General features: G+C 32.6%; 2 protein-coding genes and 1 non-coding gene across 5 annotated transcripts; 1 reads left to right on the top strand and 2 right to left on the bottom strand.

Annotated features, from left to right (window-relative positions):
• Positions 1–10508: 10508 nt before the first annotated feature.
• Positions 10509–10589, bottom strand: TRNAL-AAG. The gene has a single exon. It is a non-coding gene; the product is annotated as a tRNA-Leu (tRNA).
• Positions 10590–14313: 3724 nt separating this feature from the next.
• On the top strand, positions 14314–15231 carry LOC109011845. The gene is made up of 3 exons (XM_018993185.2): positions 14314–14682; positions 14770–14849; positions 14953–15231. Exons 1-3 carry the CDS (start codon positions 14385–14387, stop codon positions 15061–15063), a joined length of 489 nt encoding a protein of 162 aa, XP_018848730.1. The 5' UTR covers positions 14314–14384; the 3' UTR covers positions 15064–15231.
• Positions 15232–19347: 4116 nt separating this feature from the next.
• On the bottom strand, positions 19348–23301 carry LOC109011848. 3 transcript variants are annotated; one of them, XM_018993188.2, is made up of 5 exons: positions 22639–23301; positions 20791–20901; positions 19939–20172; positions 19755–19844; positions 19348–19622 (listed from the first exon to the last, which is right to left on the bottom strand). In XM_018993188.2, the coding sequence occupies exons 2-5, from the start codon at positions 20847–20849 to the stop codon at positions 19565–19567; spliced, it is 441 nt and encodes a 146-aa protein (XP_018848733.1). In that variant the 5' UTR covers positions 20850–20901; positions 22639–23301; the 3' UTR covers positions 19348–19564. The 3 variants fall into 3 exon arrangements, with proteins under 3 accessions (XP_018848733.1, XP_018848734.1, XP_018848732.1); XM_018993189.2 differs by having other exon boundaries at positions 20791–20933; XM_018993187.2 differs by having other exon boundaries at positions 20791–20940.
• Between the last annotated feature and the right edge of the window lie 409 nt (positions 23302–23710).

Here is a 23710-nt window from a genome sequence, read left to right on the forward strand (position 1 = left end):
AACAAGTGTCTTCATATGCAAAATTTTTGAAGGACTTGTGCACACTAAAGAGGAAGCTGAATGTAAAGAAGAAAACTTTCCTAACGGAGCAAGTCAATGCATTGATATTGAGCGAGACTCCTCAGAAGTTCGGAGATCCCGACTCTCCCAACATTTCCATTATGATCGGTGAGTCATGCATTGGGAGAGCTTTACTTAATTTTGGAAGTAGTGTGAACTTGCTACCACTCTCAGTGTATGAGCAGTTGGGATTGGGTGAGCTGAAAAAGACTTTCATCATGCTACAGTTGGCTGACAGATCAGTTAAGGAGCCGAGGGGTATTGTTGAGGATGTGCTGGTCTAGGTGGACAAATTTTACTACCCAGTGGATTTTATAGTTCTTGATATGCAATAGTCAGCCTCCACTATTTACATTGCTCCTGTCATCCTTACAAGACCATTTCTAGCTACTTCAAATGCTTTGATTAATTGTAGAAGTGGACTTTTGAAGCTTACTTTTGGGAACATGGCACTTGAGTTGAACGTTTTCAATGCTTGCAAGATGCCAGTACATTTTGATGACACAAGTGATTTGAATGCTGTGGAGAGTTTGACACCAACAGAATTTATTAGCTCAACTTTTCCTTTCACTGATAATGATTCTATTTTTCAGACATCTGAATTTTTACTTGATGAAAAAACTGACCATGTTGGTGAAAATGACTTTGAATTTTTGGACTATTTGGCAAATTCTTCTTTACCACTTGAAGTACAATTTGCATGCGTAAGATGGAAACTCTAGTTTTAAACTCTACCACCCCCAGACATACTTAAATATTCAGAGGAAGAAGTTTCCCAGTTGGAACTGAAACTACTTCCTCAAGATTTAAAGTATGTTTTTCTTGGTCCTAAAGAAGACACTTTTTCTGTGGTGATTTCCTCAAAGTTAAATCAGAAGGATGAACCCCAATTGATTGACGTCTTAAAGAAAGTATTGAGACGCAATTGGTTGGACAATAGCCAACATCAAAGGTATTGATGATGTTGTTTGTACCCACATAATCCATCTTGAAGATGATGTTAGACCGGTTCGTGATGCTCAACGTAAGCTCAATCCTACCATGAAGGAAGTTGTTAAAGAGGAAGTGTTTAAGCTGCTCGCAGTGGGTATCATTTACCCCATCTCAGACAGTAAGTGGATAAGTCCAATTCAAGTGGTACAAAAAAAATCTGGTTTAACTATTGTCAAAAATGATAAAAATGACTTGATTCCAACTAGAATGGTTACTGGTTGGAGAATGTGCATTGATTATAGAAAACATAATTCAGCCATTATGAATGATCATTTTCTTTTACCATTCTTGGATCAAATTTTAAAAAGAGTGGCTGGTAATGCATTTTATTGCTTCTTGGATGAATACTCTAGTTATTATCAAATTGTTGTAGCGCCTGAGGACCAGGAGAAAACCACTTTCACCTGTCCTTTTGGCACCTTTGCTTTTACCAGAATGCATTTTGGTTTGTGTAATGCTCCAGCTACTTTTCAGAGATGCATGATGAGTATTTTTTCTGACATGATTGAGGATATTTGTGAAATATTTATGGATGACTTCTCTGTTTTTGGGAAATATTTTTATAGTTGTTTGCATAATGTGGCACGTATTCTCCAGAGATGTAAGGAAAAAAATCTTTTACTTAATTGGGAGAAATGCCAATTTATGGTTACTCAGGGTATTGTCTTGGAACATATTTTTTCTTCTGAAGGTGTAAAGGTCGACCAGACAAAAATTGAATTAATATCTAAACTTCCTATCCCTATGATGGTTAAGGATATTCGTTCTTTTCTTGGTCATGATGGCTTTTATAGGCGGTTTATTCAAGGGTTCAGTTCTATTGCAAAACCTTTGTGCACTTTTTTACAAAATGATATTGAATTTGTTTGAACTGATGAGTGCCAAAAAACTTTTGATACCCTTAAAGAATCGCTTACCACTACCCCCATTATGCAACCCCTGCAGTGGGACCTTCCCTTTGAAATCATGACTGGTGCAAGTGATTATGCCTTAGGAGTTGTTTTGGGGCTGCGTGTGGATAATAGACATTTTCTGATTTATAATGCCAGCAGAACCTTGAATGATGCCCAGAAAAATTATACCACTACTGAAAAAGAATTGCTTGCAGTGGTTTTTGCATTTGATAAATTTTGGACTTACATTCTTGGTTCTCCTGTTACTATTTTCACTGACCACCCTGCTCTTAAGTATTTGTTGGCTAACAAAGATGCAAAACCACACTTGATTCGATAGATTCTACTACTTCAAGAGTTCAACATCAACATTAAGGACAAGAAAGGAGTTGAAAACGTGGTAACTGACCACATCTCTGGATTGTCAACATCCTCCTCTTCAAATGTCAGCCTTCCTCTTCACGATAGTTTCTCGGATGAGCAATTGTTTGTGATTAATAGAGCTCCCCGGTATGCTGACATAGTCAACTATCTGGTGACTAAGTGAATGCCTTCTGAATGGTCCACCCAAGATAAGCGTCGATTTCTCTCTGAGGTACGACACTTTTACTTTGAGAATCCATACCTTTTCAAATATTGTCCGGACTAATTGATTCGAAGATGCATTCCTGATGATAAGTTTTCTTCTGTGTTGAGATTTTGTCATATGGGTGAATGTGGTGGTCATTTTTCAGCAAATAAAACAGTCGCTAAAATTTTACAAAGCGGTTTTTACTGGCCTTACATGTTTAAAGATGCTTATAATTTTTGTAAGGCTTATGAGCCTTGTCAAAAATTGGGATCCATTAATACAAGAGACATGATGCCTCTTCCCCTGTTCTTACCTTAGAAATTTTTTATTGTTGAGGAATAGATTTCATAAAACCTTTTCCAGTTTCGTTTGGAAACACATATATTTTATTAGCTGTGGATTATGTTTCAAAATGGGTGGAGGTCGTCGCTTGCAAAACAAATGACCATCGTGTTGTCCTAAAATTTTTGCAATCTTTGTTTAGTCTCTTTGGCATGCCCAAAGTTATCATTAGTGATGGGGGTTCTCATTTTTCCAACAAACAATTTTCTACACTCATGAAAAAATATGGTATCGCACACCAAGTTTCTACCCCTTATCACCCTCAAACAAATAGGTAAGCAGAATTGGCAAATAGAGAGATCAAAATCATTTTAGAGAAAAATATCAATCCTAATAGGAAAGACTGATCAGTTAAGTTTCTTGATGCTTTATGGGCTTATAGGACAGCTTTTAAAACAAATCTAGGGATGTCCCCTTGTCGATTAGTTTATGGTAAAACTTGTCATTTACCTATTGATATTCAGCATCGAGCTCTTTGGGCTATAAAACATGTTAACATGTCACTTGATGAAACTTTAGGGTTGAGAAAATTGCAGGTCAATGAATTGGATGAAACTCGTCGGGATGCCTATGATAACGCTCAGCTAGCGAAGGAACACATGTAAATTCTACATGATCAGAAATTCATCCAAAGCATTTCACACTTGGCCAGGAAGTTCTTCTTTACAACTCTCGCTTATATATTTTTCTTAGTAAATTGAAATCCCGATGTAGTGGGTCGTACATTGTAAATAATGTTCATCCTCACAAGACGGTAAACATTGTCAATCCGAAGAATGGCAATAGCTTCACTATCAATGGACAACGTCCTAAAGCCGTTTCTGAAGGTCTTTGATCCACACGAAGACATCTTGTTTGTGCAAGATTCCAGGGAAGTGTTTTGATCTTTTTCTCCTTTACAGCTTTCTTTACTTGCATTTTATTTATTTTTATTTGGTGTTTTGCTTTGATTTTATATTTCATGTTATTTTTTTGTTTTGCTTGCTTATTTCTGTGCACTTTGTTTTATTTCGTTCGATTCATTGGAAACCATGTCTCTCACTAGTTGGGGGTAGTGTGGTCACAGATTAAAAAAAAAAATTGCATTAATGTGATGTGCTGATACACATATGATTGACACACACTCCATTTCTAGTATTTTGTGAAAAATCTGAGCATCTTGGTGGAGTAGTTGAGCGGAATCATTTTGTGAAGATTTATTTTCAAGCTTAAGCATAGAATGTGATTTTTTATGTATCATATTTTGTTGATGTGTAGCTTGAAACACTGGGATGCTATACTTATTGAGATGAGACTTGATAAGATTTTTGTAGAACGAATGGTAAATTTTGAAAGATATTTTGCACATGCTTATACTTGTAGTGTTCCTTATTTACTGTTCATTAATTTAACACAAGAGAAGTAAACTGCAGGACTACTGAGCCATGCTTTCCAAAAAAAAAAAGATTTGAAAATAATAGAAAAAATGGGATAAAGGCGACTTAATGAACTTTCCTAAGTAAAGGGCTATAAACAGTTACCCAAGATATTGGAGGTTGAGTGTTTAACCTTTAAAAACAGAGCTGACGTGAAAACTACTAGTCTCTTGGACTTTGAGGTAGTTAGAATCAACAATGATTAATCTTAAGGTTAAAAAATCATATGACAAATCATGGCTAGTAATGAGGAACACAACCAGTTTAGCTTCACACACACATTTGAGTTTTGAGACATTTGCCTCAATTCTATGTGAAAGATTATTGAGATAATCTTGGTGGGTATAGCTCCTGGAGGTTGAGTAGTAACGTGTCACTTTTGTGAGAATTCAGAATTGTGTTTGATTCACAATGTTTATTCAACTTTTTTTTTCTCTCATTTCTCAAAATCTAATCAAACATCTTTTACTCAAACTATTTTATTATTGTTCACAAATTTTTAAAATACTCCAAGTGTCTAAACATACCTAAACTTCATGCACCTTTTGATGAATATTAGGGTGCATCAAGACTTTTTACAGATTCCTTAAAGTTTATTCTTGAATTCTATGATTTGAGATTATATGAGATGAGATGAGTTGAAATTAAGGTTATAAGCTAAATAAAATATTGTTAGAATATATTTTTTTAATATTATTTTTGTTTTGAAATTTAAAAATATTGAATTGTTTATTTTATTTTATGTGAAAATTTGATAAAGTTATAATGATTAGATAGATAAGATGAATTGAAAGTAGTTGTGAAAATAAACGAGACCTTTTATTGAGTATTATATATCGTTTAGGAAATTAACACAAACAAATATAATAGTATAGAAAATTAACACAAACTAAAGTTAAAACAATAGAAATATATTATTTATAAGCTGGCATGGAGTAAGCTAATACATCATTATTTAATTTATAAGAAATATTTACGAGTTTAAATCTTACAAATTATATTATATCATATTAATATTAATTAATGATATGAATGATGTGTTATCTACACAGACTTCTTAACAGAATGACACGACAAAATATAATACCGCACATGTGATTATTTTCTTAGTATTTATCAATAGTTTTTTTAATTCCAACTAACAATCTCCAAATAAAATGTCTTTGTGCGAGGAGTATTTGTTGGGACATGATGACTACACTGTCAATACCATAGATGATAAAGTTGCTAGATATGATAGACAAATATTGAAAGATATGATTTAAATTTTAAAATTTTAAATAAGGATAAAAATATTCTTACAATTTATTTTATAATCAATCAATGTTGTGATAATATTCTTTTATTAAAAATATTACAAAATCATAAAGCATAACTGTATATAAAATTAAATCTCGATAATTTCTCAAATAATGTAGAAATAAAATTTTAAAAATACAACTTAATGTCTGTTTCAGATTTTTGACGATAATATTTCATAGAATAATATTCATCTATTATTATTTTTGTAAATATGAAATATTTAGAAATTACTTTTTCATAGAAACTATCAAGTGATCTTTTAGAATGTCATCTTTCATTCTAATATCTAAGCTTTTCATTGCTCAATGAAATTTAGAGGATAAATCATGTCCATAATTTTTCATATAAATTATCAATTTTAAATGGTTTTTCTTGTATTTTCATTTTGGATTCTATATTAAGAAACTTAATATTGTAGAATAAAAAACTTTGGGCTCAATGTAATTAATAGTTTATTATTTCTTCTAATCTTAATTTTAATTTAATTTTAGTTGCATAACACCAAATTGGCACTCGAAAACACAAATGATTTCTGATAGAAAAATGTTACAGTCACAAAAAGATTTTTTAAAAGTGAACTTACAAATTGATATAGTTTTATATTATAATATGTTAGACCTACTTTACAATAAAAATAATTTTACCATCTAATATATACATAAAGTGACGTAAGTTTGTGAGTTTATATTTTTAAAATTTCTTATAGTCAAAGTATTTTTTTTTTATATCAAAAACATATTACAGGATTATAATATTTTAAAAAATATATTTTATAAAGAAAGTACAAGTGAGAAAAGAACATAAGTTTTGTGGGGGGAGATGGATACATAGAGAGAGAGGGGTTTGGTGGGGGGAGAGGAGATGAAGAAGAAATGGGTATTGGTAGGTGAAGATGTGCTTGTTAATGGTCAGTGGTTGAAAGCTACCACACATTTTAAGCTAATAACGCCCTTTCCACCTCTCGCTTACGTATTACGTCGGCATTTCCTTGCCGCCGTGTCATCAGCAATAATTCTGCATGCATGATTTCCTGATCTGAAATATGATCCAGCCCATGAAAATGAACAAAAAAAAAAAAAACCCGGGCTATATAGCAAGAATTCATGAAATAGTGCACTACTTTCGATCATTCTCTTGCATTCCCTTTCCAGTAGTTTCAAAACCCAGAATAGGGTACAACTTTCAACTTCTTGTTGTTGAGATGATCAGAAAGCATGCAACGACTAATATGGCATATATAAAAGCTGTGATGTGTACTGCATGCAGTCACATTCACCAGTTTCATAATTAATATTAAAAGAAAACTGTTTATTTATAGTCATGCTAAAATGATTATTTTCTGTCATTATATATTAATCATTTTCATTACAAATAACTTATAAATATCCATTTGTGTTATAGCTAGAATATTATAGAGTTACATATTCATCTAATTGTAAAAGTGTATATAACTTGGTTTGTCCCTTTTCACGGCCTTAAGGTGCACGAATGCTGAACATGATACAGATATAAGAATAATTTGCATGGTGCATGCATGCATTAGTAGTACTTAAATAATTAGATCGAAAAAAATAAAAAAGACCTCGCCTGCCACTACAAGAAAACTACTAATTTATAACCAGTTAATTCCAACTAAATGACTATTTACAGTTAAAATGATTATGTTTTAATCACAAATAGTCTTTTCGTAACAAACAAATGATCACAAATACTCGTTTTTCTTATAGTGTGCGTGCACAAATTGGTGTGAGGTCTTTAGGAGAAGGTGGTGAACTCTCTCCCATCCCTGCACCCCTTAATATAGGTATATAGCCCATCCGAGCCACCTTGAATATAACTCAATCGGGACAGATCACAGTGTGGTGGCTCGTGTAATTATGGGGAATTCTTTGATCTCTTCCACGCCCATTAACCCACACCTTGTGGGGGTGGTTTTGGCCACTCTAAAGATGCATGCATGAGCCACCACTAGAAAGCCACATTGGACCTAACACTTTTAGGTGGTTTGAATAAGCTACTCTCGATGGATGGGAGCTAGCTGTGACGGGGGGGTTTAACGTTCAAGCCTCTCTTCTACTCTAAGCCCATTCACTCATGGGATGTTTGGATTTAAAAATACTCTCATTTTATCTCATCTTATCTCATCTAAATTATATTTAGATGGTGAGCTGATCTCAAATCTTCTGTGAATACTAGAGAAAAAATAATAAAAATATAATAATAGAATATTGAATAGTAATGAAAAGTAAGTAAAAAATAATTATAAAATAATAAATAGAAGTAGAGTATTATCACTATCTAAACTAACACTTAATCATTACAACTTTTTTAAATTCTAAAATAAAAAATTATATTTTAATAATTTTTTATTTAACTTTTAATTTAAACTTCATTCCATCTCAACTTAACTCCTTATCCAAATCTCAGAATGTACAAAAAGCATCTAGCTAATCTGATCCTTTCGCCAAAAGAATTTCAGTTATAATATTTCAATAGTTGACAGGCTGACTAGAAAATATGATTTTTTTTTTTATAGTATTCACCTTATATTTTTTTTTATAGTTGTCACGGGTCAACTCTAATTTTTAAAAATAGAAAATATTTTTATAATAAAAATGGTCTTTTAATCTAAAAAAAGAAAACTAAGAAAATAGATGTAATTGGCAGCGCCAAACCACCATTGAATGACCGACCGTGTTTTGACCACCATTTGATGACCAGAATATATATGGCCATCTAGCCTCCAAACTGTGGTCGAGATTGGGCCATCCCATTGTCCACAAATTGGCCCACCCCAAGTCTATGGTGGGCCAGGGGTGGCAACTACCACGGATGGCCTCTTTATGTTTTTCCCTTCGTTTTTGTTTTTTTTTTTTTAAAGAAAAAAAAATCCAATTTAAGTTTTAATTTTTTATTTTTAAGGAATCTTAACCTATTTTAAAAAAAAATTAAAATCAACAGCTGACAACTTGTGATTCATCCACATCTTTTAAGTTAATGTTAATGAATAGAGAAATTAATGAAGTATCCTAATTCTGATTTACTCAAAGTATAGGGATCTAATTATATAAAAGAATTTTGATGTCAACTAGGGTTATGTTTCATGTTTTGATTTTGATTTTGATTGTGTAATTGTTTAATTTTAGGTTGTATGTTTTGACTTTTTTATCAAGGGGCCAAAAGTTTGATACTCTTCATCACCTTTGGATCGTCCCAAATTTTTCTAAAAAGAAAAATTTTAAAATTAATGGATAATAACGTTTTATCGTAGTGGATAAGAGTAGAATGAGTGTATAGTTTGAAGAATTTTACATTTTTAGATATATATATATATATATATATATAATTGGGTTAACCCCAAGGGGTTGGCCTGGGGTTGGCCTAGGTGGCGAAGGCCTTGATCCTAGGGTATCACTCCCTTCAATGTCCAAGGTTCAACATTTTATAGGTGCAAATAATTCTTTAAGGCTATACCTCCTGGTGAAAAGTCAGCGATTTAACCAATTTAGTATAAGAAAACTTTTGAGAGTACGGTGCACAGGATCAATATTTACTCTATAGGGATGGATCCGAAGGATCATGCCTTGAAGAAGTTGCTCGACATAATATATAAGTGGGTTTTTCATTTTGTGGTGACATGGAAATCCCAAGATGGGCCACGTTTTAGAAGTGGGTTTGGTTGTGCCTAATCAATCAGGTAAGAAGTAGGCTGACCCAAGGAAAAATGATAATTTATTCTTAACCCAAGATAAAAGTGTCAGCCTTGCCATAACAGTGCAAGACTTGGCTAAAAAATAGGGCCCCCAAGTCTCATTGACCCAAATTACCCTACACATTTGATAGGAGTATATGAAATCTAGCAACGCTCTGGATGAGTGTAATGAGTTGGACCCAAAAACCAGAAATAAATTAAAGGTGTTTTTTCTTGTTTGAGGACACTTTCAGTTAAATTTGTCCTTTGCAAAATGCACTTCCAGGAATTCAATTCCATAAATTACAAGAATACCACTTTTGAACAAACTCAAGCTTCTTGATCAACTTATGTCTTCTGCATACAAAATCTATGATCAGAACTGTATCTTGAAGTCATGATTATGATCAAATTACTTAAGAGTACCTTCTCTCCTCATAATTTGGAATGTTTTTGTAAACATGATAACTGATTGGCTTTAGAAGCTTTAATAAAATATTAGAAATGATATTTACAGTTTTAAGATGTATAAATTTTACATATTCTTTTTTAAAAAAGTAGATAAATCTAATATTCACATTAAAAAATTAATTTTTTAATAGTAGATTCCACTTTTACCCATCTTATCTCATCTCAACATCTAAACACCATTTAAATACAAGCATTTTTTATTTTCAAATTTTTAATTTTTTCATTTAATCGTTACATAATCATTAAAACTTTTCCAAACAAAATACAAAAAAATAATTCAACTTTTTCAGATTTCAAAATAAAAATTATATTTTAACAATATTTTAACTTTATAATATTTTTATTCACATTTTTTCTCTTCTTTTCTAACATCCTATAAAACATTTTAACTCAAATCTTTTCATTGTTATTCACAAACTATCTCACTATTATTAATAAATTTCTCATCATATCTCATCTATGTAACTAAATTAGCATTAGCCATTTGAGATTGTTGCTTTGGTGCTGGGAAGAATTTCTGAATTTGTGACTTATAAAAGCACCATCTTTTTCCAATAAGTACTAAGGTTACATTTAGAAAAAGAAATAAAAAGTAATAATAAAATATTAAATAATAGTAAAATATAATAAAAATAGTTAAAAAATAATGATAAAATAAAAAAATAAATAATAAAAAAATATTCTCAGCCTAATCTCATTTTATTGATGTGTGGCGTTGCTAGTGAAAGACATGCTTTTTAGAAATTTAAAAAAAAAAATGAAAAACAGAATGTTGAGAGTGGGATTTGAACCCACGCCCTTTCGGACCAGAACCTTAATCTGGCGCCTTAGACCAACTCGGCCATCTCAACATTTCTGATAAGTGTTGCGTGATATTTAATATTTAAATCATATCATACTTGTAAAATTACTCCCCATGCCTCTTCAAAGAATTCGCAAAGACGACCTCCCATTTTGACTGCTCCTACATTTAATTTTTTTTCTTTTACTTACTAATTAAAAAAATAACTATTAGTTTATTAATATTTTTTATATTTTTAAATATAAATAAAAAAAATAGAAAGAACGCTCAACGGTCAGTACTGACGGCGCCCTAGCAATACTCTTTAACAAGTAAGTGTATTTTCATATCTACCATTAATGGTGACCACATAAGACGGTATTTTTCCCTTTTCATTTTCTTTATGTTTTTTTATTTAGGCCAAGGAAAATATCATTTTAATATTTTTAGTTTTATTGAATTTCAATTTTTTTCTTACTTTTAAACTAAAATGTTATGGTTATTTACTTTATATACATTAAATTTACTTTATAATAAAAGTAGTTTTACGATCTAACGTACCATATCAAATCAGATCAAATTTTTAGATTTTTTTTTTATAAGATCTATTTATGATTAAAACATTTCTCATTTCATTAACAAATTAAACATTGTATATTCGTCTCATGAAACGAAAAAAATTCTTTTTACTCACACAAAATATTGATGATCATATCAATTTGAAGTTTTTTATTCCCTTTTTGAAGTGTAAAGACCATTTATCGAGTTAATTAAATTAATTATCGGAGTTTTACATTTGGATGTTGAACTGAGTTGAATTGAGTTGAGATGATAAAATATTGTTAGAATATTATTTTTTAATATTATTATTATTTTAGAATTTTAAAAAATTGAATTATTTATTATATTTTATGTTAAAATTTAAAAAAATTATAATAATGAGTTAAGATAAATTTGATAACCAAAGCTATCCTAAATCATTAAAGCATGCAACTTAATCCAACTAGTTTGGTCAGCTTTTTTACTTTCTCACTGGTTCCTTAATTTTATTATTCTTTTAATTACATTTTTTTTTTTGGTTGCATAAAAGGCCTTTCAACTTTCAACTTTCTATTTTCTATTTTCAAAAGAACATTCGATTTTTATTTCCTGAAAGAAAGAATTTCGAGGACTTCTTCCCATGCAGCATTATGTTTATTATTGAGTTAATCTACATACAGTTCTTAAATGGAGATTGTTCAAGTAAGTCCATACAGTTATATTTAAAAAAAAAAATTTAATTATAATAATATTAGTTTTAAAATGATGTTTTTTCTCCTTTTACCCTCATTCATTAATAGGACTGTACACGCAGTCCCCTACTTAGGACTATAAATAAAATTTTTAGAAAAATTTTATTTGTAATTTTCAAGTAGAGACTGCATGTGCAGACACATTATTAAATGAGAGAAAACATCATTTTAGGAAGGATAATTTTATAATTTTAAAAAATTTTAAAATTAAAATAACCTTGACTTGCATTGCAGTCTCAAAATAGAGACTGTATCTAACATTTCTTAAATTTCTATTATTAAAATGCAGAAGGGAATGCATTTTGGTTACTGCTAATGAAGCACCAAAGAAAAAAAAAATAGAGGAATGGAATGCTGAGTAGAATCACTTCGAAAGATGTAAATAGTTCAGATCTTCATGCCCATAAAACGGAGAAAGAAAGTGTGTTAACAGCATGGCTTTACTTTGGACAGTGCACTTAAAAGTGGAATGCAAAAGAACATAAATGATAATTACAGTTGTGAGTTTGTAAACATGATATAATTATTTTAAAAAAATATATAAAAAAAAAATCACGACACTTGTACACTATACAATTGGACGTACCATTACTGGCAAAAGAAACGCCATTATTTTTTGAGAGAGGGAGGGGGAAGCTGGAAAAGTGCCAAGAGTCACAGAAAGTGGGCAGGCACTTCATAGATTTGTTTTTCAAGCAAAATCTTTGGTGCATGGAATATTTTGGGGCATATTCCTTGCTGTAGTTATTTTTGGGTGAGTCTGACAAAGGTCTAAAGCAATAATGTCTGTGGAGTTGGGAGTTGGAGATCAACTTGAGTTCTGCATTTCCTCTCAAGCAAAGCTCCACTCAGCTAGCTCCATGCATTATACAGTAATCTAATTAAAAAATAGTAATAAACAAACATCTGCTTAAACAATTTTACAACTCGATCTCTTAAAATTCTTATTCTGAATTACTTGAGAGAATACAAACAAGCAATTAAGGGAGACGTCCGACAAAATAAACAAGCTGCATAATGCTAGCACGTCCGACAAAATATGGAAGAGCAATGGGGAAAGATTTCAAACTAAAAAGGAATTATAATACATTAGTATAATTAAAAAAAATAGTGATCATGGAACAGATGATAGAGCTCAATTATAGTGTTAAAAGTTAGTGAATCTAAATCTAATCAATCGAATTAAAGAAGACTAATTTGTTGCATAATTGAGAGGTGCACATTGTTCATGGTGACAAGTGGCTTCTTCCAAAGAGAAAAAGTTCATCCCTGAAATGGAAAAATGGATAAAAGAAGTAAAAAGCTATTAATTATATGGCATGCACAGAGCTGAGGATATATATATATATATATATAGCAATGAGAAGAAATTTAGGTCTAGTACTTGAATTTTTGACTTCTTTGAAGATCATATCATCAAGTTCAAGAACTTTGTAAGATGTTCCTATATTTTTATGAAAATAGTAGACACATGACCAAGATGATGTGACTTGCCTGCCATCCATGTCATGATACTTTGGATCATTTTAATATGGATCCATATCATATTTGTGTATATATATGCATGCATGTATGTATGTGATGATTATCAGTTCTAGTTCCTATCACATAAACATGGTCTGAACTGAACTCTTCTCAAGAGCCAGGCTTATAAACTTGCAGAAAAGATAAAAACTCATGTTTCCCAGCCACATGTTGTCTGGGAGTAGCAGACACAATATCTCGGTATTCCAAATCATTGTTCAAGAGAATTTAGATCATATAACATACTCGTTCTGCAGAATCCAAACCCAACAATGAGCTTTTTGAATTAGTTTATTCCACCAGCAAGAACTCAGATCAGATTCAAATCCCCCCAAAAGATAAGCATAATGATCTCCACTTCAGTTTAAAAAATTACCCATCCTAATATATTAAAATATTAAAAAAAAAAAGGACAGATGCGCGCATCGATGAACCATATAAGTCTATAATTGAGTGGCATTCCACCATTGGTATAAAAAATATTCTCTCCCAAAACAATCAGTTGCTTGGATCATCCATGCATATCAGGAAGCAAAGCTGTCCCATAGAATAACTCATGTGGAAAGTTTCATAGTCTGGTTTTGAGCTTATACTAAGATAGAATTTGAACAATACTGCATAAAAAAATGAAGAAAGGTGCTTTGGTGCCACTAAAATTGGGTGGTGTAGCCACTAAAACAGGTTTCTTGCATGTTGGAAGCAATTTCAAGCATGACACTTTGCACTATAGTTGTGCAGGCATGCTTGCTTTACCATGTTGTCTTTCCATGGGTGAAGTATCCAAGTGTAAAAAGGAGAGTGAAAGGTAAAACAAGTGAAAATGGGCAACAGCTGTCAGCATGCCGAAAAGGTTGACTTATTGACACTCATTACATTGATTTTTGGTCTTTTGGTATTTTTCATTTTTCATGGACCACCATGGCAGACAATGACTTATTGACACTCTCTCTCTCTCTCTCTTTCCCTCTCACAGAGACATTCATATATTTAGAGAATCCATAGTAGTGGTGTTGTCAACTTGTCACAACAAGAATGGAGTATAGTACAATATGACGATGGTGGGTTGGGTTGGGTTGGGTTGGGCCCACATTAAGGTGCCTTTGAGGAGAGCTTCATGTGAGTTGCAGAGCTTAGCTTTCTCGATCCGCATGTTTTATATCCAACATCAGCTCTCATTCTTACCTCCATCCAAACTCCCAACTGTCTACTACCTTCTAGCTCTGCTGTATTACTCTCTCTCTCTCTCCGCCATGAAGCAAAGCTTGCACTCTAATGCTCTTCTCCTCTTCCTTTTATTCCTTATTTCTTACTCAGAAATATCTGCCCGTTCCATACCAGTCCGACAAGGTTACCCTATAGCTGCTGTCTTCTTCTGTTCTTACTCTTCTTTCAGCTAACTGCATTCTAATACTGCAGTTTGGAACCCTTTTGCAGAACAAGAGAAAGTAAAGCTCAACGAAATCACTCCTGGAGGTTCCCTTGTAGAGTTGGATCAAGGCAGTAAATCCATGAATGTATATATTCTCCTTCTCCTTCTCCTTCTTCTTTTTTTCATTTTCCTCTTAACAAATTTGAACTATGGCTCACACTTTCTTTGTGTCTTGAAATGATTTCCAGGAGCTCATGGGGATGGAAGATTGCAATAAAGGGGATGAAGAATGCTTACAGAGAAGGATACTTACAGAGGTTCACTTGGACTACATCTACACCCAGCACCACAAGCCTTGAAACTCCAAAGAAAATAGAAGTTCCTTATAATTTTATTTACAGCACTTCTCTCAGTATTTCAGAATGTGATGTATATTCGACTACAACACTGGGAGAGTCAATGGATCAGTAGGACTGAGGTTGTATTTTCTGTACGATATAATGTTACAAACTGTGTTTATCTCTTTCTAACATGTGACATTTTTGGTATTGTTGGGAGGAGGATCAGTCTCCTCTTAATTTAACAAAGAAAAACTCTTAGAAATGAGAGGAAAGAGAACAACTTTACTCCTTGCAGTAAGAGAAAGCATAAAGATTCATTGAAGGATGGAACCACTAGTTTCAAGTTCCAAGAAATGGGACGAGGAAAGCCATGCAGAAACTTCCAAAACTTGGTGGGTGAATTGGGGATTATGCTTTAAAGAAAGTAAATGAACGGTTGGGAAGTCAGGCCCTTCAATTATGCAGTTTTACTTTTCAGGACTCCAAATGTAAAATGCACAAATTGTTAAGATGGGCTAAATCGATCTACTGTTGTGGATTCAAAACTCAACTCATATCATCTCATCATTACAATTTTTTAAATTTTCACATAAAATATAATAAATAATTCAATTTTTTCAAATCTTAAAATAATAATAATATTAAAAATAATTTTTTAATAATTTTTTATTCAACTCATCTAAAATCATCTCAACTCATCTCTAAATACAAACGATAACATAATATAAGGTCATTTTGGAGCCTTTGCAGCTCTACAAGGACGGAACAACTGAGGCATTCTATCAATGGAGCCTCTTGTTTTGGAAGACTCAAAATCGAAAATTGTTCTTAAACTACTTTACTATATTATTTATAAATTATTTCACTATTATTTACAAATTATCTGAGATGTTCTTAATATTTAAATGGAGTCTAAATATTTGGCGATTGCAAATATAATTTAGGGCATTTAAAAAAGTTTGATTTATCACATGCTAGTCCTTGTGGTCACCATATACAATTGGCCAAAATAATTAATTATAGTTCGCAAGTAAAATTAAGAGCTTGATCTCAATCATTTTTATTAAAAAATGGAATGGATTATAGGGTCCATCTCAAACTAAGTATTGGGGTTAATTGTAAAATCAGTCCTTAATGATCCGACCTATGTTGGGTGGTCCATATTTCAGTAAAGAACATTTACATGCTGCATGCAATTGCTCAAAATATTAATAGATATAATTTTCCTAAGTTTTCCTCTCTTGTCCTATATATGAGGCAACCCAAAGTCCAAGTCCACCAACTTAGTCCAATAATGGGCCCGGCCCTTAACCCTAACCCTAACTTAGTCCAAGTCCATCAAGACAGGTATCTACTGTTCATAGCTCCTCGGAAAATTAAAATCTATTTTTTATATTTTAATGTGAAATTGCATTTCTCATATTGATCTTAATCAATGGTACATATTGTTGAAAAATGGTAGCTTGTCTTATAAATTTTTTGATAACTTAAGTTAATTTGAATGCAAAAATACTTTTGCCATATTTTAAAATAGAAAAATCTATTTACAAGTTTAGTTATCGATATTGCAAAAACAATAAAATTAGGTGAAAACAATTTCATTTCAACTATGCATAAAAAAAATAATTACTATTTTAGTTTTTTTTAACTATAATGAATGGAAAAATGGTTTATATAGTATAAAAATATGCAAGTCCACAGAAAGAACAGCATCTGCTACATACATACAATAATTCATCCATCAGAAAGTACTAAGAAAGAAATGGATCAAAAAATTAAAAATAAATAAGGATCAAGAAGAAGGTCCTAAAAATACTTTTGCCTAGCTAGGAGAGAAAAATCATATCTAATACATCAAAAAATAAATAAATTTAGTTCACAAGAATAACATAAAGAGGTCATGGATGGAGTACTTACATGGCGTCACCATAGCATTTTGTCCTGCAGAATTCGAGGTAGTGGTTGCACCACATCATCCTGGTATTACTAATTTTTCTTTGTGAAACACACAACAACTTTAGTCTTTTGTACTCTCTTAGAACTAAGTCAAAGACTTTTTTGTGAAAGCAAAGGAAATGAACCTGAAATACCTTTCAATGATCTGGTTCTTGTCGGTTGTTTTCTGGAAACATTCAGTTGGAACTTTGCTTTCAGGGATTGAGGGACTCGAAGAACAAATAGAATAGTCTAGTTCTATTGCATCTACTGGCTTCTTCTTCTTCTTCTCCTTCTTTACTCTTTTCATTCTCTTTTGTCTGGCTTTAATCAAGTAAGAACTTTTTCGAACACCAACTTCAGCAAGAACCTTTCCACATGTAGGACAGAACTGCAAAACATACATAACAACCTTAATTCATGAGAATATCAAAAGGAGTTGAAAACACACCAAAATACTCGAACTTCAGAAAATAGTCGAGAATGTTTTTGGTGGATTATAATAAAAATTTCACAACAAACTTCTCTTTAATAACCTTTATGTAATGAAAATATAACACGAAAATATTCTATTTTTTAGAAATCATATGAAAAGATTGTTTCTTTAATAATAGATTCTATTTTTTTTTTAATTTACACATCATAAAACTGTATTTAGCAATAACCTTATCGAAATAAAAGAGAAGTGTCTCAAATCTAGGTCAAGTGTTGAGATTATTAAACTTGAATTTGGGAATTGCTAGGTAGACCTAGGATTTCAAGCACAACTTAGGATTCTAGAACAGGTTTAAGATTAATGGCCGACATCGAAAAGTACTCGTCTTAGTCTGGATCACGAGAAAATACATCATAAAACTTTCTATGAAACAGGCTGCCGATTGAGAAGCGGCAACGAGAAAACTATTACGTACTTACACGAAGCCAAACATGCATACTTCGCCGCATCTTCTTTGGCAGTGATTGCACCATTCCATTGCAGCAAGCTAACCTCTTTCGAATGTGACTTTGATTTGCAAAAAGTACACGAAGAAGAAGAGTACTGCTATCCTTGTATATGTAAGAATCAAACGTGGTTTCCAAGTAAAAGTAGTTGTTTTCCTTTGCTAACTAGGAAAGTACTTACTTTCCTAATATGCAATTAAGGTAGCGTACTGTAGAGGATCGCAATTTGCAAGGAAAAAGAGAAGAAATAAAAACCCTGATTCCGAAGACTTGGGGAGCAAGAAACTAATATATGAGTATTCTAGTATGTATTAATTATTACAAAATAATGTATTTATACTATAATCTAAATATACTAATAGTTTAATAAATGTAAACATTATATTATTACTAATATAAATAATTCGTAAAACTGTAAAATTGGAGCTGATCGGATAGGTTTAGAAAAGCTCAATAATTATATTAGTAGATGTAAGAATTTTATTTAAACTTTATATCCTACACACCTATCTCTTAATGGGTTTAGAATAGCTCATTAATACTTATAACTTAATTAATGAGTCACAATTGAATAAAATGAACTCCAATGAGCTAATATTAACTCTGTATCCAATAATGAGCTCGACCCTTAACCCTAACTTAATCCAAGTCCATCAAGGTAGGTATCTACTGTTCATAGCTCCTCGAAAAATTAAAATCTATTTTTTATATTTGAATGTGAAAGCGCATTTTTCATTGATCTTAATCAATGGTACAAATTGTTAAAAAGTGATAGCTTGTCTTACAAATTTTCTGATAATTGAAGTTAATTTGACTGCAAATACTTTTGCCATATTTTCAAATAGAAAAATCTATTTGCAAGTTTAGTTATCAATATTGAAAAAATTAAATTTCGTGAAAACACTTTCAACAATGCATAAAAAATATTTACTATTTTAACTTTTTTTTTATAACTATAATGAATGGAAAAATGACTTATACAATCTAAAAATATGCATGCGCAAGTCCAACATATTCTTAAGGCTAGTTTAGATAGTGAGATGAGATGATATGGTTTTAGATGAGTTGAATAAAATATTATTAGAATATTATTTTTTAATATTATTATTATTTTGAGATTTGAAAAACTTGAATTGTTTATTATATTTTATATGAAAATTTAAAAAAGTTGTAATAATGAGATAAGATAATTTCTCTATCTAAACAAACCCTAGTGAAAAAAGTACGAGAAAACTTAACATGAAAAAATCAACTTTTTTTATAATGAGTTTATTTTCTTTTGCTTCACACCCTTAAAACTGTATTGGACTGTATCCATTACTCTATGAATCTCACTGCAAGTCATGCCTCTAAACAACAATTTATAAGTAGCAAAATCTTTGAAGCAAAACTACATTTGATGCACTCCTAATTTGGTGACAAAAATCCCATTAATTGCAATATTGAAAGTTATTGGGTGTGGGGGATTTCCTCGTCCCTGCACATGAATCCATGATATTGTATTTAAAATGAAACAAAGAAAGTGAAAATATCACCTTCAAGCATTCCAAAGTACTAATCCTATTTCTCAAAAGAGTCATTAATTAGCTACAACTCTTAGCCATGCAGGACAACTTCCAGTGTCGATGGAGCCATTAATTCGCTAGAAAGAATTTCTCCTGATCGCTGACTCTAAAACCTTTCCGCAGAAAGAACAACATCTGCAACATATATACATACAATAATTCATCCATCATAAAGTACTACTTAAGAAAACAATGTATCAAAAAATTAAAAATAAATAAATTTAGTTCACAAGAATAAGATAAAGAGGTCATGGATGGAGTACTTACATGGCGTCACCACAGCATTCTGTCCTGCAGAATTCGAGACAGTGGCTACACCACATCATCCTAGTATTGCTAATTTTCATTTGTGAACATCTGAAACACACAACAACTTTAGTCTTTTGTATTGTCTTAGAATTAAGTCAAAAGCTTTTTTGTGAAAGCAAAGGAAAGGAACCTGAAATTATACTTTTCAATGATCTGGTTCTTGTCGGTTGCTTTCTGGGAACATTCAGTTGGAACTTTGCTTTCAGGGATTGAGAGACTCGAAGAACAACTGGAATGCTCTGGTTCTGTTGCATCTGCTGGCTTCTTCTTCTTCTCCTTCTTTACTCTTTTCATTCTCTTTTTTCTGGCTTTAATCAAGTAAGAACTTTTCCTAACACCAACTTCAGCAAGAACCTTTCCACATGTAGGACAGGAACTGCAAAACATACATAACAACCTTGATTCATGAGAATATCAAAACGAGCTAAAAACACACCAAAATACTCGAACTTTAGAAAACAATTGGGAATATTTTTGGTGGATTATAATAAAAGTTTCACAACAAACTTCTCTTTAACCTTTATAGAATGAAAATATAACACGAAATGATTCTAGAACATGTCTTTTTTTTTTTTACAAAGAAATTTGACATTTACAGTTTTACAATGTGCAAAAGTCATATGCACTCCTAGCTTTTAAAAAAGGTAAATAAATTTAGAAATCATATGAAAAGATTATTTTTTTAATAATAGATTCTATTTTTTTTTAAACTTACACGTCATAAAATTGTATTTAGCAATAACCTTATAGAAATAAAGAGAAGTGTCTCAAATCTAGGTCAAGTGTTGAGATTATTAAACTTGAATTTGGGAATTGCTAGGTAGACCTAAGATTTCAAGCACGACCAAGGATTCTAGAACAGGTTTGAGATTAATGGCCGACGTTGAAAAATATTCATCTTAAGATTAGTCTGGATCACAAGAAAAGACATTATAAAACCTTCTATGAAGCAGGCTGCTAATTGAGAAATGAAGACGAGAATACTACTACTTACATGAAGCCAAACATGCATACTTCGTTGCAACTTCTCTGGCAGTGATTGCACCATTCCATTGCAGCTGGCCGCTAACCTCTCTCAAACGTGACTTTGTGTAATGCCCCGGTCCTAAATAGAGTCGGAGAGTTACTACCTGTCACCTAAATCCTTTTTCACAATACAAATAAATATTCTAAAAACTCCATAAACATATCCTCATACATTTTTAAAAACTCCATAACCATAAATATGACAACTCAAGACTTAATGTCAACATCCCAATAAATCTAGTCAATATAATTGATCAATCTACAAAATAATAACCTTTCAATAATCTCAGTACTTATTCCCTACACTTAGCAATCTTGTATCCACTTTCTTTTCTAGATCCTCAGTCTAAGCATTCACTTTATTTGAAAAATATTGTGAAGATAATGAGTGAGTTATTAATAACTCAGTAAGTAGAGAATATATGTTAATATGTAAACATGAGCATTTTCACAGAATTCAGAATGTAGAAACAAAACATTTCAATTTCAATATGCAAATCTCAAACCTACATATTATCAGAAAATCAAAGCTACACTTCAAACTACTCATATTCAAAAAACCAACTTTTCATATTCAAAGACTCATCTAGCACAACATGACTAAACATATTCATCTTATCATATCATATCAAAGCATCATATTATAACAGAGACCATGTTTAACTCCTGTGATAGAGTTGTGCATTCTGCGAAGAGCTGAGCATAACATAAATCACCATGTTATCAAAGCAATTGCACTCAAAGTAGTAACCACTATTATATCCCATGATAGGACTAGAAGTCACTATTATATCCCGTGATAGGACTAGAAGTCACTATTATATCCCGTGATAGGGCCAGAAGTCACTATTGTATCCCATGACAAAGCCAGAGACCACTATTATATCCCGTGATGTGACAGGGTTAGAGATCACAATTGTATCCCTTGACAATGCCAGAAGTCACTATTATATCTCATAATAGGGCCAGATATCAGAGCAAAACAGAATCAAAATCACCATATCAGAACCAGAATCAAAGTCAGAACAGAATCAGAATCAGAAAGTCATGTCAAAGGTTTTTCAGATGCCATATCATATCAAAACAGAGTGCTAAAATTCAAATCATTTCAAATTTTCCAAAACGGATTCAGAACATATTCACGTCACATGCAAAAATTATCAAATTTTCATATTCACTCATTTTTCTCATTTCAATAACAAGATATCAAAAATAAGCTCATATCTACACCAATTATACCAGAAAATACTTTACTCTTATACAGAATTTCATGAGTAATGCAGAACAAATAATTGAGGTCATTTCAAATTTATTTTCATAACAAAACATACATATTTTCCAAAAATCAACATCAGCCCATTGTATTTTTATGTAAAGTTTAGCATAAGAACCTTACTTACCTGGATCTTTTAACTTTCTAGAATATTTCCAAAACATTACCAAACAAATATTAATAGTCACCAATAAAATAAACACATAACTTACTTAAATCTCTAATCAAATCCATATTTTGATATTTAAGTCCGAAATACTAAAATATCATATTTGACCTAATTGTCTATAATTATCTTCACCTTAAAATATCATTACTTCTTAAATTTCATCGATATCATTTAACTCCTCCGAAGAATACATTAATTCTAAAATAGTTCTGTAAAATATAATTCTTGTAGCAATATAAAGCGAGACTAGGCCCAGTTAAAACATTTTACAAATTTTCTGCAAACCAGTTGAGGCCCATGCTACAATTCACGTCCAAAAATAAAAATACATTTTGGCTTATAACTAAGGGCAAAAAAGTATGACAGATCCTTACCGAGAGGGCTTCGTGTGGCGGCGGCCTGGGTGAGTTTCTACGGCGGCGCGGCTGGGAGCGGCGGCAGCGCACTGTGGGAGTGAGAGAGAAAGTGATGAGAGAGAGAGAGCACCTTGTGAGGAGAAGTGAGCTGTTACCAAGGGAGAGCGGTGGCTTGGGGTGCCGCGCGGCAGATCGCTGAGTGGCACGTGGGTGACGGAAGGGTGGCTGGTCGGCGTCGCTGGGCTTCACCGTGCCGTGGCTGGTGGCATCTAACGGGACCGAGAGCTAGGGGAATGGGGCTCCTCTGTTTCGGTATGGTGAGAACAGGGCACACCCGTCAATGGTTTTCGGTGGCTGGACACGGAGGTGAAGGGCGGAGGCTTAAGCGGCTGGTGGTTGAGGTGAGAAAAAGAGAAGGGGTATGGCTGGTTCTCGTGAAGTGGCTCTCGGTGGGTGGGAAAACCGGGGACAACGGGCTGAGTATGGGGTATAATGGTGGTGCACGGCAGCAAAGAGGAGGAGCTGCGCAGTAAGCTACGGTTTCGCGCGGCTGGGTAGCGGCTAAGCAGGATTGTTACGGGGCAAACGTTGAACGTGGCTGAGCCGTGGCTTTCTCTCAGTCCGCACGTCAACGCGCAGCGGCGGAAGGCTGAATAGGTCGTTTCCTACGTTCTGTGACGAGGTTCTCTATACGTATATATATAGATGACTAGAATCCCTAGAGAAAAGAGGGAAAGAGGCGTGCATGCAGTGGGAACGGAAGTGTTGGAGCCATGCATGCGGTGAATAAAACGGGCGTGAAACGTGATCAATACCGTGGGTGAAGGGAAGGTTTTTTTTTTTTTTAAATATAGATGCCTTACCGTGAACCCTAGTGGGATGGAAGAGTCCATGGCGTGGAGAACGTGCGTGGTGGGGGAGTTTCTAAAAGGAAAATGCTACATGCCCCGCTGGGGGCTCCCGCTGGGAGTTCCCGCTGGGGCATGTAGCATTTTTTTATATATTTTTTTAAATTTATTTTTATATAGATATTTTTAATAATTTTAAATATTTTAAAAAATAAAATAAAAATTATAATATTATTTAAAAA

The sequence above is a fragment of the Juglans regia genome, chromosome 5 (assembly GCF_001411555.2).
Source record: "Juglans regia cultivar Chandler chromosome 5, Walnut 2.0, whole genome shotgun sequence".
NCBI lineage: Eukaryota > Viridiplantae > Streptophyta > Magnoliopsida > Fagales > Juglandaceae > Juglans > Juglans regia.

Excerpts from the sequence above, each read along its gene's own strand:
- LOC109011845 (XM_018993185.2), top strand. The coding sequence starts at position 14,385 with ATGACGATGGTGGGTTGGGTTGGGTTGGGTTGGGCCCACATTAAGGTG. Across the intron at positions 14,683-14,769 it reads TTCCATACCAGTCCGACAAG|AACAAGAGAAAGTAAAGCTC; the intron begins GTTACCCTATAG and ends ACCCTTTTGCAG. Across the intron at positions 14,850-14,952 it reads AAGGCAGTAAATCCATGAAT|GAGCTCATGGGGATGGAAGA; the intron begins GTATATATTCTC and ends AATGATTTCCAG.
- LOC109011848 (XM_018993188.2), bottom strand. The coding sequence starts at position 20,849 with ATGGAATGGTGCAATCACTGCCAGAGAAGTTGCAACGAAGTATGCATG. Across the intron at positions 19,845-19,938 it reads AAGAACCAGATCATTGAAAA|ATGTTCACAAATGAAAATTA; the intron begins GTATAATTTCAG and ends TGTGTGTTTCAG. Across the intron at positions 19,623-19,754 it reads GAATGCTGTGGTGACGCCAT|ATGTTGTTCTTTCTGCGGAA; the intron begins GTAAGTACTCCA and ends TATATGTTGCAG.